Source organism: Chrysoperla carnea, chromosome 3 (assembly GCF_905475395.1).
Source record: "Chrysoperla carnea chromosome 3, inChrCarn1.1, whole genome shotgun sequence".
Classification (NCBI taxonomy): Eukaryota; Metazoa; Arthropoda; class Insecta; order Neuroptera; family Chrysopidae; genus Chrysoperla; species Chrysoperla carnea.
Genome location: NC_058339.1, coordinates 16,244,956 through 16,263,696, shown reverse-complemented (window position 1 = coordinate 16,263,696; position 18,741 = coordinate 16,244,956). Strand labels below are relative to the sequence as shown.

Here is an 18,741-nt window from a genome sequence, read left to right as displayed (position 1 = left end):
CCAATATAAAACACCATAATGCAATTGTAAAGTTTTATGCGCACAATGTATAAATGATACATTCGAGGTACATCAGGTTGTTAGATTCAAGGTACATCAATTTGCGTGTTCAAAACTATCCCTCCTCAAAACTTTAATTTGATTTTTATTCACAAACAAACAATGATTTACGTTCTGTGCTTTTGATAAAACAATATACAATGGTCCGCTTGTAAATAGACAACAGTGTACAACATTGACAATCAGTCTTCAGCCTACTATCATTCTCATAAAATACACTCATTTCAATGCAAATTCTGTCTAGGAAATAGCAATGTTTGTCGAGAAACTACTGCAAACACCTTACTTAATCTGAATTGGATTATTGTTTTAAATTTATTGAAAATTAAATATTTAATTTCGAATTGTTAACAATATCTTTTTTTTTTCATATTACGTGTCATATTCAAACAATGTGACATGTCAAAAATTCTTAAAATTTTATAAGTTTTTATTAATAAATATATGTACATCAATATAATAATTAAAAACTGAACAAATCTTATGCATGTTTTTACTTGATGAAAATTAATGATTTCAATAACGATTCTGACAATTTTTACAATGTCTTAATTGATATTTCATTTTATCAGAAACACAACGTTCGTTAATTTCTTAGAAATAAAATATATGTATCTGTAGTGTATTAGGCAGGTAACAAGAGGTATAATTTCCGTAACGATAATTTATATTTTTCTGTAATAAAGTTAACGAGATTGATATGGTAGATAAGTAAACAACAGCTTACTAACTTCAGGTATATAGAAACATTTGTTGTATCACTTTAGACTGTGGTAGGCGAGACATTATATTTTTTAAATAATATTATGAATATATTTTAATATCTTCACACCTTTATTCGTTATAAAACTATCGTATAGATAAGGTCGGTTTTGATGTTCTTAAAGTCAACGTCAAGATCAGAGAAAGATCCTACTTTCTCCTAATCCTAATCTTAATGTCATATTTTTAAAATTTATGATTTAATTTAAAATACGATTTCGGATTTTAGAATTGCACTCAGCATGTAATTTTGACCCAAGTAATTCAAAAATCGGTTTCATTTGGCAATTGACCTAGTAGTTTCTGAGAAAAACGAGTTTTGAATCATTTTTTGACGTTATCTCGATAAATACTAGTTCAAATATTAAATGAACCCGATTTTCGAATTTTTTGGGTCAAAGTTACCTTATAACATGAGTTTTATCCAAATCGAACACGGAAATTTTTTTTCGATTTTTTTAAGGGATATGAAAAAAATCGAAAATTTACAAAGAAAATTTTTGTTTCGGAATTTGATAAAACTCAGTTTTTAAGGTAATTTTGGTCCCAAAAATTCAAAAATATGGTTCATTTGGCGATTGAGATAGTAGTTTCTGAGAAAAACGATATCTCGAATCGATTTTTGACGTTATCTCAAGAACTGTCTGTCCAAATGTTAAATAAACCCGATTTTTGAATTTTTTGGGTCAAAATTACCTTATAACATGAGTTTTATTCAAATCGAAAATGGAAATTTTTTTTCGATTTTTTGCAATTTTTTTAAGGGATACCCATTTGAAAAAAATCGTAAATTTACAAAAAAAATTTTTGTTTCGGAATTTGATAAAACTCAGTTTTTAAGGTAATTTTGGTACCAAAAATTCAAAAATATGGTTCATTTGGCGATTGAGATAGTAGTTTCTGAGAAAAACGATATCTCGAATCGATTTTTGACGTTATCTTGAGAACTATCCGTTCACGTTAAATGAACCCGATTTTGGAATTTTTTGGGTTATAGTTACCTTATAACATGAGCTTTATCCAAATTGAACACGGAAATTTTTTTAGTTGGCTTTTTTTTACAATTTTATAGTTGGCTTTTACTGTAAAAAAAAACATCGTTAATGTAAATATGCAAATATTGTTTACATGAGTGAGACCCTTACAAAGTTAATAATAATATATGATAAAACAATTTAAAAACATTAATCAATGTCAAAAAATTATGTTCTCTGAACAACGTTGTTATATTGTTCCGAACACAACCTGGGAGTTGGGGTGGATTTATATCCAGGTATTATTCATATGCGCATAAAATTTTTAATATTGGGAGAGATTAAGTTTCTTTTCGACAAGATAATTTGATTAGAGCTGCACCAATAACAATATACGTTATTATTTCTGAAAAATATTTCTAATCACTGTTAGAACCAATGAAAATCTATAAGAGTACGAAAAAGCCAAACTCAATACCAAAAATAAAGATACTTCAATTAAATAGAAAAAAATTACGTCTGTATAGTCTTTATATTACTTAATTTCAACAGCGAATGTTTTTCGAAAACGGATTCGAATTTTTGGGTTTAAAATCCATCAATTAACTCTCTCTTAGTACGCCTTTGACAATAAATTAAGAAAATATTTAAGTTTGCTGCCTTTTTAATAGAAAAGAATAGCGCTTTAAAATCATTTTTATGATATTAAAATTGTACATTCATTTTAATAAAATTCACTGAGCCTTGTATGAAAAATTTTAGTTTTATTAACGACATCTATGACTACTAAACGAAAATATCATCAGAGTTATAATCCAATACAACCACGTAGTGTCATCTACGAATACTTAATGAAGCTAAACGGTATGACAATGTATCTCCTATTTTACTCCCTTCAAGTTTTTATTTCTTTACTGCGATTCATTAAAAATTAGGTCAGCGGTTTAAAACGTAACAGACAGACAGACAGGCAGAGTTACTTTCGCATTTATAATATTAGGTAGAATTTCTACATATGTGAAAGTGTTTCATATAGATATGAAGAAACATCTCGATATACTCTACATATAAAATTATACCGATCGTAAATATATTCTCTATAACATTCAGCTTCTTTGCTTTTCGTTTTATTTCATGCAAATTTGCTGTACTCAACTATATAGTATGAATATTATCATAATCTTATGTGTGAATTATTTTTAATAAAATATCTCTACGAAAGCATATTCAAACGTTAACGTTTTTATGATTATATCATTCGTTTCGTAATAAAATGAATATAAAGAATGATACGTGATAACGAAACAGTCGAAGAAAATATTGCTGGTTCAAATATTTCTCTGGTTTTTTTACTACTCCTTCATGTATAGGATTTTTATTTTAAAGAAGTTTATCGAATTATACAGAAAATTTTTAAATAATAAATAAGTTGTACGACCGCCAAGGCAATTTAAGACTTAGGATTAAAATTATTTGTATCTTATTTTCAAATTTTATTTCAAAAAATAAGAATAAAATTTTTCGATATCTACCTTGGTTTTCGAAATAACGAAAGCTAAATAATTTTTGTATAGGAGAAATTGAGATAGGTAAAAGAGTATACCCGTCCCGCTTCCTCCTTTATGAGCAATGCGGACTTGTATAAAGAGACAAACAATAAAGTTTATGGCACACAATAAAGTTATAGCAATGGTGACTTCGACTTAAAATAACTCGCCCATGCCTGCTCTAAATAGCTTCATAGAAATAATAATAAAATATAAAAAATTTAAATATAAACAGTAAACGTACTGTCTCCATCGACATCTTGGATTTAGTAGAATTATTTATATAAAGCTTAAACTGCGTTCTTGGCGAAAATTAATATTCAATACTGTTAAAATATTTACAAATTCATTTAAATTGAAGAAAATTAGCTGAAGGAAAATATCTAATATAAAGTGTTTCTGTTATCTATAGAAATGCGATCGCAGATATTTACATATATTATACATACATATAAAGATATCTATCTATAAAGCAATCTCTTCTCTACTCTTTAGTTAAAATATTAATTAATTAAATTGAGAGTTTATTACTTTTACTTAGTGTGTGTTTGTTAAACCATACGATCATCTCTATCTCTATATATTATAAATGCGAAAGTAAGCATGTTTGTTTGTTTGTTACGGTTTCACGCTAAAACTAGTGAATGTTTTTTTAATGAAACTGTACAGTAATATAGCTAATACTTTAGAATAACACATGAGATATAATTTATAAAGATATATTAATTTAAAAAAAAAAAAAAAATTTAAATAAATTTAACTTCTGTAAAAGTAGTCATTTGACATTACCATAAACTACAAATTTCTGTAAAAATAGTCAATATAAAATATTTCACGGCCATCTTTTCTGATATACTCAATGAATAGTTACGACTATTATACATTTAAAAAAAGTAGAAAACCATACATATATTTTACCTGTTAAAACAGTCCTTACCATTATTTCGAGTGTTATAGAAAGGCATAAGCGAGAGCAATCTTTACTTTAAAACTCAGCGAAGCGAGTGGGTATCAGTCTCGTACGTATATATTTTTCGTTATTTTAACTCTAAAATTTTATAAAACATATTAGAAGAGTAAATACAATTTAACTTTAATTACATAAAATGTTATTCATGTGTTGTTCTTAACTGTAAAACATATGCTTTAATTCCCTGCTCATTTAAACGTGTGTGTATTTATTCGAGTCGAAAACTTTCATAATTTTTAATTGAATAATATTAAGACGAATAAGTCAATTAAGACTACGATGGGAAAAACCTTCTTTATAATTATAAAATATACAGATGAATTTTCTTCAAATATTTAATAGTAAATAAAAGTATTTATTTTTACTCTAGACATAATTTAGCTTGAACACAATAGCGTTCAGACAAACACACAGACACACACACATAGCGTTCAAACTTATAACACCCCTTTTTTTAGTTCCGGGGTTAAAAACAGATTTTCGTTAAATATAGTAATTTAGATTACTTTTTTCACGAAATTTGATTTCATTAAAAAACTACATTAAATCTCGTAAAACGAAAATATTACTGCTGGTATGGCTAAGGACTTCTGGGACATACGGTATAATCAATTTTCGAATGAAGTAATTCATAGAAAATTCTTTTGTTCATGGAGTTTTAGGTTTAAACTGATTGAACATGCAATATTATGTATATAATGAACAAGTTTGTTTGTACTTGTACTAAGATCTATGAATATAGCTACTAAATAGTGTTTACTGATAGTATTATCACTATATATAATCACGATCTCTACCTTTTACAAAACTAGGTACTTCCCCCCACCTTACATTATCAAGAATTTTTCATTTTTGATCATATTATTCCATTATTATTTCGATCGTAAAAATTGAGAAGGTAATATTGAGAATAAAAATCAAAAAGTATTGCAATACATAGAATTAAAAATTTTTCAACCAACCTAATTAATAATAAATAATAATAAAAATTGGGTTTAACTTCCGTCTCTCAGACCACGTCTATAACAGAGGCCACCCACGAGTGGGTGGAGTCAATTAATTCGTTTTTATCCAAGTGACGGCAGTTTGATCAATTTACCGCCCCATTAACTGTCTTTGTTCACACCGCCGCTGCCTGTATTCGAACCCGTAACCTCCCAGCCAGTAGTCAAAAAATTTAACATGGCTTAGCCCGCTCGGCTACTGAGATGGTTAAACTGAGACGACTTAATTACCTACCATTAAAACTTGGCAAAAATTTATAAAATACAGACAGCTTACCACAAAATGAGTACAATTTTTGCCATTTCCATTGATTTTCCATTAATAATAACAGGTTTTCGATAGAACTAGGCACCGATGACTTCTCAGTTTATCGTTTAAACTTAATCGACAATCAATGAGCTATTGACAAAATGAATGCATTCCCTGAAATGTATTTATAACTCGGCAATCCCATTTGGTTTACATTTTAGTACAAAAAAGTACAAAAGCTCTAATAAAGTCAATGTCTTTTCCTTCTATTAGTTTTTCGATAAATGAGATATCAGTAATCATGACATTCTTTCCATCTAAGCAATTGTGTCACTTAATCAGTCAGTTTTGTGCGGAATTTTATACTGCCTTCATACAGTATTAAGTATGAAAGCTTTATTTTTCAAATTCTGTAAATGACATTTTAATAAATTAGAATATATTATTACAATATTTTAAACATAAATAATCGTTATATAAGTATCTTTTTTTCTTTAATAAAAGATCGGTAATAAATATAATATCCAAAACTTTTTTATTCCAGTACCATCTTTTGTTAAAAAAATAACGCGAAAAAAATTTTGTATACCCTAAGTATCATCATCATGTATATAATTTTATATTTTAAGAAAAAGAATAACAAAGCAAAAACTTATAGTTTTTAAACATTTTCTAAAGAAAAGGCAACTTACCAAACTTAAAGCAAGTTATTAAAAAAGTATATAATTTGTTCATATTGTTATCGAAAAGTTTTCTAGAATCAAGAACAACTAAGTACTACTACTATATATACATTCGCGAACATATATTATCATCATTAGGTTAAAAAGAACATTTCATGACGAAAAAAAGCCAAGCTCCCATACCAGTAACAAATCAGTCCTAATAAACTTAAAAACAAAAGACAGCAACATCTGTTAATAAGATGATAAACTCATGCACCAATGAATTTTTGCTATTTGCTGAAAATAGATGAATTGATGTAAAAACACATCTTTGAATTGCAAACTATTTATGACAGGCATAGGCAAATGGGACGTAGTCCCTCTGACTTCTTACCTAAAATACGAGTAAGACAGAGAGACAATATTTTTTTCTACCTATCTCATTACTATTAGAAAAACGGAAATAGGCAGAAGAGTCGTATACCCATCTTGCTTCCACCTCTATGAGCAATGAGGACTTTGATAAAGAGACACACAATAAAGTTTATGACACACAATAAAGTTATAAAAATGGTGACTTCGACTTAAAATAACTCTCCCATGCCTGATTTATGATACATAATCATAAACTTATGGTATATTTTAGGATGCCAAAAATTAATTTGCCAGTCAAAAAATATTAATGATGGCAAAAAAACATTACTCTGCCAGCACTACCGTATCTGTCAATAACCTTTACTATCATTTTACAGTGATTATCTGTGTTTATCAAGTGTTTTCAGGCGTACATGGACGTACTGTTATGGGAGCTTGGATTAAAACACTTTATTACAAAATTATTTAATTATTGCACTTTTTTCCATTTTATTCTTTCTTTCGTTTCTATACTAATAAATTTTATAAGTATTCTAGTATTTATCTTTTTGTTTGTTTGCCTTGTTAATTTTCCAAAGAAATGAAGTCATGAAGAATTAAAAAAAGACATACGTTTATACCTGAGTAATAATCATTTTTTAGTTGAAGTTTTTTTTAAACAAAACAAAATAAGTGGTATTATTTTTACTTCATGACTTCAAATTTTTTAAAGTCTTCTTAGTGAACTTGTAGACAAAAGTAGAATTAATTTAATATTTCACTAAGCGCACGATTGCATGTTATATAATTTATTCGAAAAGAAATACTTGTAATGTATAGAGCCTGTGTTAAACATTTGCAATGAAATTTGGTATTTCTACACACAAAATAATATATTTCATTCTAATCGGTCAATCAATAGAAGCCTAAAACTAGGAAACTATAGTTCATTTTACAAAATGTACAGGGGTGTGTTCAGGTAGAATATTTTCAATGAGTATATGGGTATATTGTTTAACTTTCCGAGTTTTTCATTTTGAAGAGTTGCCGTTTTCGCCATCATGTCGAATTATCACTTTTTTGTGATTTTTTTCATAACAGAGCAAGTAGATACTTTTAACTAAGTTATTATTCAGATTTTGCCTGGAATTTACTTCGGTTTTCACTATTTTCAGTACATTAAGTGCATTGAAGAAAATGGCAGACCTGACAGCAACTTCTCAAGACTCAAAAATTTAGAGTTACTAATATTATTAATCGAAGATATCCTACCAAAATAAAGTTCTGTACCTTTTGTAAAGTAAAACCAGCTATTGATTAGCCTAAATAACACAAATACAAAATAATACAATCAAATTCACGACAAAAACAACAATCCATAATGATATCCTAGTGAGGGTGTATGATTGTGTGTGTAGAAATACTAAATACCCAACTAATAAAATTTTCCATCGATATCTGTGATGTATCATGTGATTATTTCAAGGGGCAGGAGATACCCATATACATCTGGTACGACAGTTACCCAACCCACAGCGGAGAAGGATATGAAGGGAGAGTGTCACGAGTATCACAAGATTCACCGTTTGGTGCTGCATCACTTAACTTGACCAACATTCGTGAGTCCGATCAAGGCTGGTATGAATGTAAAGTTGTATTCCTCAATCGTTCACCAAACCCAAACAAAAATGGTACCTGGTTCCACTTGGATGTTCATGCGCCACCTCGATTTAGTGTCACGCCTGAAGACATCATATACGTTAACCTCGGCGATGCAATTATCCTTAATTGCCAAGCTGAGGGTACACCTACACCAGAAATACTCTGGTATAAGGATGCAAATCCTGTAGAACCATCAGCAACAATTGGTATATTTAATGATGGTACCGAATTACGTATATCAAATATACGGCATGAAGATACGTGCGATTACACGTGTATTGCACGTAATGGCGAGGGTCAAGTATCGCATACGGCACGAGTTATAATTGCTGGTGCTGCTGTAATTATGGTACCACCAACAAATCAAACCAAATTAGAAGGTGAAAAAGTTCAGTTCACGTGTGAAGCAAAAGCTCAACCTGGTAATGTGACGGTAAAATGGTTCCGTGAGGGAGCACCAGTACGTGAAGTTGCTGCTTTAGAAACTAGAGTATCAATACGTCGTGATGGCTCACTTATTGTGAATCCAGTGAGTGCTGATGATTCTGGACAATATTTGTGTGAGGTAACAAATGGTATTGGTGAGCCACAATCAGCTTCTGCCTACTTAAATGTAGAATGTAAGAAATATTTTTGTTTACCAAAATTTTATACCACAATCATTTGGGGTTTTCACCTCTCATAATAAATATTATGAATTTATGTTCCAGATCCCGCAAAAGTTACATTTACACCAACAATACAATATTTACCATTTCGTTTAGCAGGTGTTGTACAGTGTTACATAAAGGCAAACCCTCCCCTACAATATGTTACGTGGACCAAAGATAAACGATTGTTAGAGCCTTATCAAACAAAAGACATTGTTATTATGAATAATGGTTCATTGTTATTTACACGTGTCAATCAAAATCATCAAGGACGTTACACGTGTACGCCATACAATGCTCAAGGTACACAAGGTTCATCGGGGCCAATGGAAGTGTTGGTCCGTAAACCACCAATATTTACATTAGAACCAGAATCAATGTATCAACGAAAAGTCGGTGCAACTGTCGAATTACATTGTGATGCTCAAGAGGCAGAAGGTACTCAAAAACCAAATATACAATGGCAGAGGAGAGACGGTGCACCACTACCAAAAAATCGAATACGTGTTGCGGGTGGTAATATTACAATAGAGAATTTACGTAGAACCGATTTTGGCTTTTATCAATGTGTAGCAACAAACGAAGTAGCGACAATTGTATCTACAACCCAATTAGTTGTAGAAGGTACACAACCCCATGCACCATACAACGTATCTGGTACTGCAACACAATTTGGTGTTACTTTATCATGGATGCCTGGCTATAGTGGTGGTCCAGATTATAAACAAGATTATACGATATGGTATCGTGAAGCTGGAGTATCAGAGTGGTCGACAATTCCCGTTACTCCATCCGGTAGCACATCGGTTACAATAAATCGTTTATCGCCTGGTACCACTTACGAATTTCAGGTGATCGGAAAGAATGCGTTAGGTGATGGAATGCTTAGTAAAGTAATCACCATTCGTACATTAGGTATGTATTTTTATTATTGTGTCATTTTCATATTCAATACTTCCAATATTTAAATATTCTTGAAAGCTTTCTCTCTAAAAAACTAATTTAAAATTTCCATAACCTGATCTCTTAACAATGGCAGACGTAGGAGAACCGCAACAAATATCAATAACGCCAACTCCGTCGGATAAAATATTTCAACCAGCACCTCCTGGTTCGGGTAAGCCCAGGATTATAAATGCAATTAACAAGCGTATAAGTTATTTTTTGTTGCTTTTATCCATTTTTCCCCACTGAACAGAAAAGAACGCATGGTTTATTTCACATTAATTTTATTTTCGGATGAAATATCCAAAATAAATGCATGTACAAATTTTAAGTTTTTTTTGATTTATTTATTTATTTCCAGACGTTTTTGATTTAAGCATTTTTATTTTTCCAACTGATTCTTCAGGAGCCACTTTAATTCCACCAGTTCTTAGACCCAAAGGTATTTTAATGTCTTGCTGTTTTTCGCTAAACCGCTTTCTTGTTTTATTTTGGGCTTGCTTAGTTGCTATTTATTTTTTGTAGTTTGTATTACATGCTTCAAATACGTTTAGATCTTCCTAATATTTTGTTCTCTATTTAGGTCCAAAACCAGGTCCACCACGTAATTTAACAGTAACCGAAATTAGTAATGGCTTTTTAATAACATGGCAACAGCCTTTAGAAAGAGCTCATCTTACTCAATACTATACAATTAAGTACCGTACTGATGGCCAATGGAAAACATTAAACAAAGGCCAAATTCGTCCAGAAGAAACTTCGTATTTAGGTTTGTATAATCAATTTTATTTCCGAAGCGATCAAATATTCAATTTGACTTTTAATTTAGTAAAAAATTTGGTTGGTGGTCGAACATATTATTTCCGAGTATTAGCAAATTCTGTAACCAGTTACGAATCCAGTGATATGGTAAAATTTGCGGTGCCTGCACGAGTGAAACATAAGGCTATCACTGCCGGCGTAGTTGGTGGCATTTTATTCTTCATCGTCGCTATTATATTATCAGTTTGTGCTGTTAAAATTTGCAATAAGCGAAAAAGACGAAAACAAGAAAAAGGTAAGTCTTATTAAAACTGTTAAATAGCACAGGGTGTTCTAAAAGATCTCTGAAAACGTTCTTTTGCATACAAGATATTATAAGCTAGTTCCATTTGCCTTCGACACGAAATTATTTTGAATTTTTTTTTAAATTCTAAATTTAAGAAGTGTATACCTACTTATGCTAAATTTTGGGGACCAATTTTAAAATTATAGCTAATATCAATCAACGGGAGTCTAACTCGAAAACTACCCTGTAAAAATTTTTGTGATCATAAAAGCTTTCGAAGAACATTTTCCTGGTGGAATAGGTACTACAAATATAATATATGTGAAGCTTTGGTCACCCGTAGCTTGAAAACTACTCGTCAAAAAGTTGGGTGGCCATGAGAGGTTTAATCAGAACGATCTGAAGTACATTTTATACAAAGAGCTACTCGAAAACTACTCGTTAAAAATTTTTATGGCTGTCAGATCTTTGTAAATAGAATAGTACCACAGAATATTTTATAGTGGGTTAGGAAAAGTTTCACAGAAAGCTATTTTTCTATTGTATATTGGCGGGTCCTGTTTAGATTTGAGCTGTTGAAGTTTGCGTTTTTATCATGTAAATCCTATATTGAAGTGTTTTTAAAGGTATGCTTTCTTATGTAACTAGCCTAATTTTCTTAACGTAAATTTTTTAAGGAAAACTGATATTCATTAGTTAAAAGCATGGCAAGGATTTTCCTATAAAGAAAATTATAACAATCAGCATTAGTTTTTCAATAAAATACATTTAATTTTAAAGTGATGAAATGAACGGCATTTGTGTTTTATTTCTTCTATAAGTGATTTTCTCTAAATCTTTCGGCTTCAATATTTCAAAAACAGTGTCGGCCTACCCTATTTTACCAAAATTGCATACTTTGTTTTTAATTTATTCCAATATACAATACTTTAAAGCCGTATAGCGCTCAAATGAAGCAACATGTAAATTTAGCAAAATTTGAGTTTTTTGAATAAATGTAGTAAAGATCTTTTAGAAAGAACACCTTATATATTTATACAAACTTTTTCTAGAACTTTATTTAAAATAATATTTCAGCTTATAATATGGTAGCCTGTCGTATAACAGACACGAGAAACGGTTCGAATACACCTGCAGCAGAAAGTCAAGTGCCTTTGAAGAAGTAAGTACCAACTTCATGAATTACTTCTCTTTTTTATTACATTTTATGCTCTAAATAAATAATTATATATATAATATTTTCTTTTATATAACTATAAAAATATATATATCAGCTAAATTTCTATCTACAAATTAAATTTAAAAAAAAAATTAATTAAATACTTTTTAAAGCACAAAACGAGCAAGAATGAGTCCCTTTAAAAAGTGTCTATTATTGCCCTGTAGGACAGTTGAGTGCGAGTCCTATCGAGATTACGAGAGCGTGTTTATAATTCCTGGAACAAGCGTTCACATGAACCGTAAGAGTCTCACACCATAGTGAAAATAAAAATATAAATATATAATACCCGTAGTAAATAAACACGGGATACTGTGATTTTTTTTGATATTTTTTTTGGATGAACAAAAAACATTAATTATTTTAAATTACTGTAAACGTTTTTCAAATATTTTTATTTTTTTTCGTTATATGTAAAGGGTGTACCATACAAATAATGTTATGTAATTTAGAATAATATGAAATTTTTTGCACAAATTTGTAGCATATAAAATAAAATAATAAAATTTATATGCCATGCACATAAAAAAACATATCCCTGTAAATACAGGAACGCCTTTTTTCTTACGAAATTTTATTCAAATTTTGGCATTATGTAATAAACAGTACGTTTCCAAATTTTCCGTTTTTATATCGCAAATACATTTGATACATTTTACTCTTGAAGGGTAAACTCCAATGCATTTACGAACTGACTTAAAAGTTTATGGCACTTGATTTATTTAATCATTCATTCGCTAAGGGATTGTTTTGATACCTTAAATCTGATTTTGCGTATTGGCGAAATTAATCCTTTTGCCGCTATTTTGGACAATAGCTTTTTTGATCCATATCTTGCGTTGTATTTATTAAAATTTGATTATTTTGGTGTCGTTGGACTTGTTTGCATTGTATCTTCAAACCCATTTATGTCAAAGTACACACTCTGATTGATAGAAAAAAGTTATTCATGGTCAAATTCAAAAAATTTTTCATGAGTTTCTTTTTGGAACGGTTTGTGTTTCTAACTGTGATGTTTACGAAAAAATGTTTCAAACAAAAGTTGTTGTTTTTTATATTTAAACTTTTGTTCTACCTCTAACGGTTTAAAAGATGGCTCTACTGATCCAAGATCCAATTGGCCTATGTTGCTCATTTACGAACTTAACCTCACTTTTTAAACACGCTATTTTAATGAATATAATTCAAATTTTAATGAATAGAACGCAAGAAATGGGCCCAGAAAGGATTACTTTTGCGATTACACATTTAAGGTGTCCAAATACCAGATTTAAGGTTTCCAAACTACCCCCTATTGAATGAATGCATAAAAAATCTAGTATCGCAATTTTCTAAGTCACGTTTCTTGGATTTTCGTAAACTAATCGTTATATTCTTCGTTATTATAAAACTAGTTAAATAGTATACCAAAAGCAGGGGATATGTTATGGTAAATTTACGTGAAAATTTATAACAATTTATGAAATAATTATGTATCAAAAGTGTAAATTTTGATTTTTAAACATCAATTTGACAGTTCTCAATTTAGGTACAACTTGACAAAATGAAATTGGACGACGGCGTTTTTTGCGAGGACTTAAATATTTTAAATTTACTTTTTATAATCTATTTTTCATATGGCAAATATTTTACATACTATTATATGTCTGCTATTTTACATACTTGTGAAAAGTAGCAATAACAAGCAAGCAAGCAGACATACAATAGTATCTTTCTTATACACAATATATATGTACTCTCTCACTCTCGCTGATGTACCTACTATGGAAAATGATTTTAAAAAGCACAAAATTGACATAGCACAGAGGTTTAGACATTAGCATGCAAATGTTCTTAAAAGAGAGAACTGTCTTTCAACATCTACAAAAAATATTATCTAAATAAATAAGGGTGATAATTATTATTATCAATTTTGAAATCAATCACTTCGAGCACTTTACACCACCCACGCAAAATATTTAATAGTCCAAGAGCCGAGTCAGTGTAGTATAATCGATCCATTTTAAAACACATATGTAAACGATGGAAGAAAAACCAAAGAATCAGTTGATGTTAACTTGCCTTGCGAAAATACGCCCGTAAACTTGGGAAAAATCGTTAAAGTGTGCTTAAAAGAGACACTTTTTCTGTTATACGCAACTCGGACTTGCCTATGTGCGTTGGATAGAATTTTTATTGTACTTGAATTTTTATTACCAACTACCGACTGCTGCATCGTAGAGCATGTGCGATCCAAGGTTATTACAATAATTATCAAAGGTTATTAGGGCCTGCGTCCTTTTTTGTCCTGATTTCGACTGGGCAAGATAGCAAATCTTTCAAGTACAATAAAAAATCTATCCAACGCACATATTCAAACCCGAGTTGCGTATTACCGAAAAAGTGTCTCTTTTAAGGGCACTTGAACGCTTTTTTCCGAATTTACAGGCGAATTTTCGCAAGGCAAGGTCGGATATACTCCCCTAAATTTATGGTCGGCTCTCAATCTATAAAGGGTAAAGCGTTCAAAATGATTGAAAGAAATTAAATACCTATATCTTACACCCCAAAAATATTTGGAAGCACCAAATGAGAATTACTCTTTTACTGTTATGTTCATAGGTGCATCTTACATGAGCAATGCAGGCATTCCATCTCAACGTAACAGTTCTTAAAAATGTATGTAAAAAGCATCAATTTGTATAGCATTTTATCAATATTGTAATGTGTTAATATTCAGGAGTTCAACTTCCAAATGTGTATGTACTTTACAATCTCCTGTATCTCAAACAAATTTTTTATACATTTCGAAAATTTTTGCCCATAAATTTTAATCACATTTTCAACAAGTTTCACTAATTATTTCATAGAAAAAAGGTGTAAATCAATTCAAACAACGCCCACATCTGTATAAAATTGAAAAAAAATTACACAGCAATAATACTTACGAAATAAATTAATAATATAAAATTAATATATATAAATAAAATATAATTAAAATTAAGAGAAAATTATTAATTTTATTCCTCAAATTTATTTGCTTCATCAAAACGCATAAAAGTGGATTAATAAGCTCGGATGGATATCTATATTCAATATAAAAAATTATTGATTTTTTTAATAAAAGAGTAATTTATTGATTTTATCTGCCCAAACTCATTTATCCACTGCTTTTAAATGTAGGGAAAAATTAATACAAAAAAAAATCAAATTTAAGGTTCCAAAAAAAAAAGAAAGTAGTTAAAACATTCTTATTGTGTAATTATTATTATTATTCTTTATTTAATAAAAAAAATAAATATATCTTTATTATGTGTATTTTATTTCTAAAACAAAATACCTCTTTTTATTGTGTTTTTATATGGACATGTTGAGCTTTAATTTATTATTAATCCGAACGCCATTCATTTAGCTTTAGTTTGTTAAATAAAAGATGGTTTCATTATATTTTTAAATGAATATGATGAATGATAAATTTCAAAAACTCTTACACACTACACGCTTAAGTATTGTCGGCAGGGCCGGATTAACCATATCGGGACCCCAAGAAAATGAAATTTGCGGATCTCCCCTTCAGCCGTTTGAAAATCATCAATTTTTTTTTCAAGTTGATGAAGGAATGTTAGTTAAATAAAACGCGGGTGTTTTTATCAGTAGCTTGAAAGGGGGGGGGTGGCTTAAAATGGGAGTATGCAACTAATTAATGTTGGAAACATTTTTCAAAATGCCGAAAGCTACAAAATGAAGTCAATCGATTTAGTAGAAAAAAGTTTACTGCTTGCTTTTGGATTTAAAAAAGTATATGGGAAAATCGTAGTAGATTTATAATTACGGTGCATCCAAAAATAACCGAGGTTTTTCCAAGAACCTAAGTTAAATGAATGGCGTACAGATTAATTTAACTGATCTCTTTATATGGATAAACCTAACACCACGAACCCATATAGCAAGGACGTGAAACTCGAGTGGAGAGGGTAGCAAGAAAAAAGGCTCCTATCTTTGCTCGGTCGTTACGTACTTTGTAATTTCAATTGTTTCAATTGTGTAAAGCAGCCTGACGCGCAGTACAAATTACGCAACGACGGATGACTAGACCCCGCCCAGATAGGCGACGTAAATTCAGTCACTGGCGCTTATAGTTCGGAACAGGAGTTTCACAACCTTGTTATTTGGGTTCGTGCCTAACACAAATTCTTTATTTCAATTATACACATCACTCGTCCAGTTATAGAGATCAGTGATTGACATACTGCACAAAATCAGATTCACTAAACACCCACTTTACATGAATTAGGTTAACTTCTTCAATATTTAAAGCTTATTGAGACATTTACCTATAGTTAACTTAAAATGGAGCCACTATAATCATAGTTTGGACTCTCAATTATATGAAAAAAAAAATTCTGACTAAGTTTGGCACCAGTCACAACCAAATAACTAGAAACTATGATTACAGTGTCATAGATAGGTAAATGCAAAGTGATTATTTAGAAAAAGATTTAAATTTAGTTAAAGACATTTAAATTTTATATTTTTGTGAGGCTACCCAGGCTTAATTGTTTTCAAACTATATTTAAAGCTTACTTAATTTCAGTTTTTACATAATTTAAGTCGATGAACTACAGGAAATTTATTGGTAGGTGTTAATTTAAATACAAATACTCGCGTATTACGCGATACATGACACTATTTAACACGCTTCTATGAATTTAGACACATCTATTTCTTATTTGTATTCATTATAAAGTATTTTTTGTTAAATCATAGAATTTTTGGGGAATAATTTTTCATTTAAAGCACGCTATACACGAAACATTTTGAGTGAACATTTTTTAACATCAAATCGAATATTCAGATAATTGCACAAAAAATATGACGTATATAGCACGCTTTATTATAAAACCAAAATTTAAACAGAGTGTGTAATTATATGTAAACACTTTTATTTATCATTCCATTAAAGATAGATTGCATTTTGATTGTCATCCTGCAAGATACATAAATAAATTGCCAAGTTATTTAAAAAGACCTTTGTATGCTATCGCCATATTTGCGTCTTTTGAGAAAAGAAATATTCGTTGAGTGTAGAACAAAGCTAGCGTCAAAAGAAGCAAATTTACTATATTTTTCACTTTTCCCTAATAAAAAGTCCGATTCAATTCCGATTCAAATTTCGAATTGATTCTGATTGAATTTCGATTCAATCCAATATGAAATTTCTTTTGGAAATTTCTGACTAATTCTGTTGGATTGAATCGGAATTAATTATAAATTTTTTCCAATTAAATCCGATACATTTCAATTAAATTTCGATTCAAAATTTTAATTGGTTTCAATTAGAATGAATCGGAATGAATTGGAAATTTTCCCAATTGAATCCTATTCATTCTGATTGGTTGAATTGGAAATTTCCAATTTATTAATCGGACTTTTTTATCAGAGTTAATAACTACAATAAATATATAAACTTTTCCAATCTACCAAATATAATGGCTAACTTGTGAATTTAAGAATATTCCTACGAGGTGGCGCTTATTTTGGTTCTACAATAAGCGAATATTGCAGTTATAACGTTTTGTTTTAGTGGATGATTTTCCACTATTCCTTCAAAGTAAAATATGAAATAATATAATCTATTTAGTTATGTATCTTAATCATTTCATTGTTTTTGTTTGTTTATTTGTATTTTTTTTTAATTACTCATCACTAATTTGTATGATACACTCTGTGATTAACAACATCCAAAACACTTATTTTGCTTTTTTTTTTTAATTTATGAATATTGTTACAAAATCAAAAAAAAAAACTATAAAAGGAGATATCAACAATAATAATCATAATATCCCGAGACTAAAAAATACAATGTTTGTGTGATTGCTTTGACTAATTAATTGTACGTAACAAACCCTTTATTATAATTTTGTTTCCTTGGAATGGCTTCAGAGTTTTCTAGAAATAACTCTGAATAAATTTGTAGAATTGCAGTAGAATTTTAGCTGCTCAATATATCTACTATATTATTTAAATAAATAACACTTAACGATCAACTATATTTGAAATCCGGAAATATTTTCATGATAATTGGAAAAATCTTTCCGTCGAATAGGGTTTTTGCAAAAAAATTATATTAAGGTACATTACGATCTGCAGTCTCGCCATCTGTGAGTGAATTTAACAAGTTATCAGAAATCCTAGTCGGTAATATAGATAAAAAGAAATGTTAGTTGGATTATATTTAACAATTATTTTAAATAATATGGTGGATAATAATTATAAATAAAATTAGGGTTTAAAATCAATAATAAATTATAAAAAATATAACAAAATTGAAAAATAACAAACCCTAACATATATTACAAAATGTTGCTAAATGGTACCTTATATGTGTGATATGTTTACTGTTCCCTTTAATGCTCACTTGGATCCCAACAACAACCAGGAGGAAAAAAGGTGAAGAGTTCGGGAGCCACTGTTGAAACTCCTGATAACCCTCACGCCACTACCAATATCCGCACTCTCACATGTATTAGTCCATTATAAAATTCAAGTGTATTTTTTTTTCTGGATTGTGTTTTTGTGTGACGTTTTTCTGTTTGTTTGTTTGCCTTATATTTTTTTTAGCTAATATTTTGTAAATAAGAATTGCACTGTC

At 29.7% G+C, this 18,741-nt stretch overlaps 1 protein-coding gene across 8 annotated transcripts in view; it reads left to right on the top strand.

Moving 5' to 3' along the window:
• LOC123295783 (protein turtle) overlaps positions 1 to 18,741 on the top strand; it is a 413,559-nt gene that overhangs the window by 391,668 nt on the left and 3,150 nt on the right. For 4 of the 8 annotated variants that reach the window (XM_044877238.1, XM_044877236.1, XM_044877233.1 and 1 more), the window contains exons 4-9: positions 8,073 to 8,868; positions 8,959 to 9,813; positions 10,205 to 10,285; positions 10,427 to 10,612; positions 10,673 to 10,900; positions 11,969 to 12,053. In XM_044877238.1, the coding sequence (XP_044733173.1) occupies positions 8,073 to 8,868; positions 8,959 to 9,813; positions 10,205 to 10,285; positions 10,427 to 10,612; positions 10,673 to 10,900; positions 11,969 to 12,053 (2,231 nt within the window). Of the gene's footprint in view, positions 1 to 8,072; positions 8,869 to 8,958; positions 9,814 to 9,937; positions 10,016 to 10,204; positions 10,286 to 10,426; positions 10,613 to 10,672; positions 10,901 to 11,968; positions 12,054 to 18,741 lie in introns of all 8 variants that reach the window. The other 4 variants (XM_044877237.1, XM_044877235.1, XM_044877234.1 and 1 more) reach the window with 3 other exon arrangements.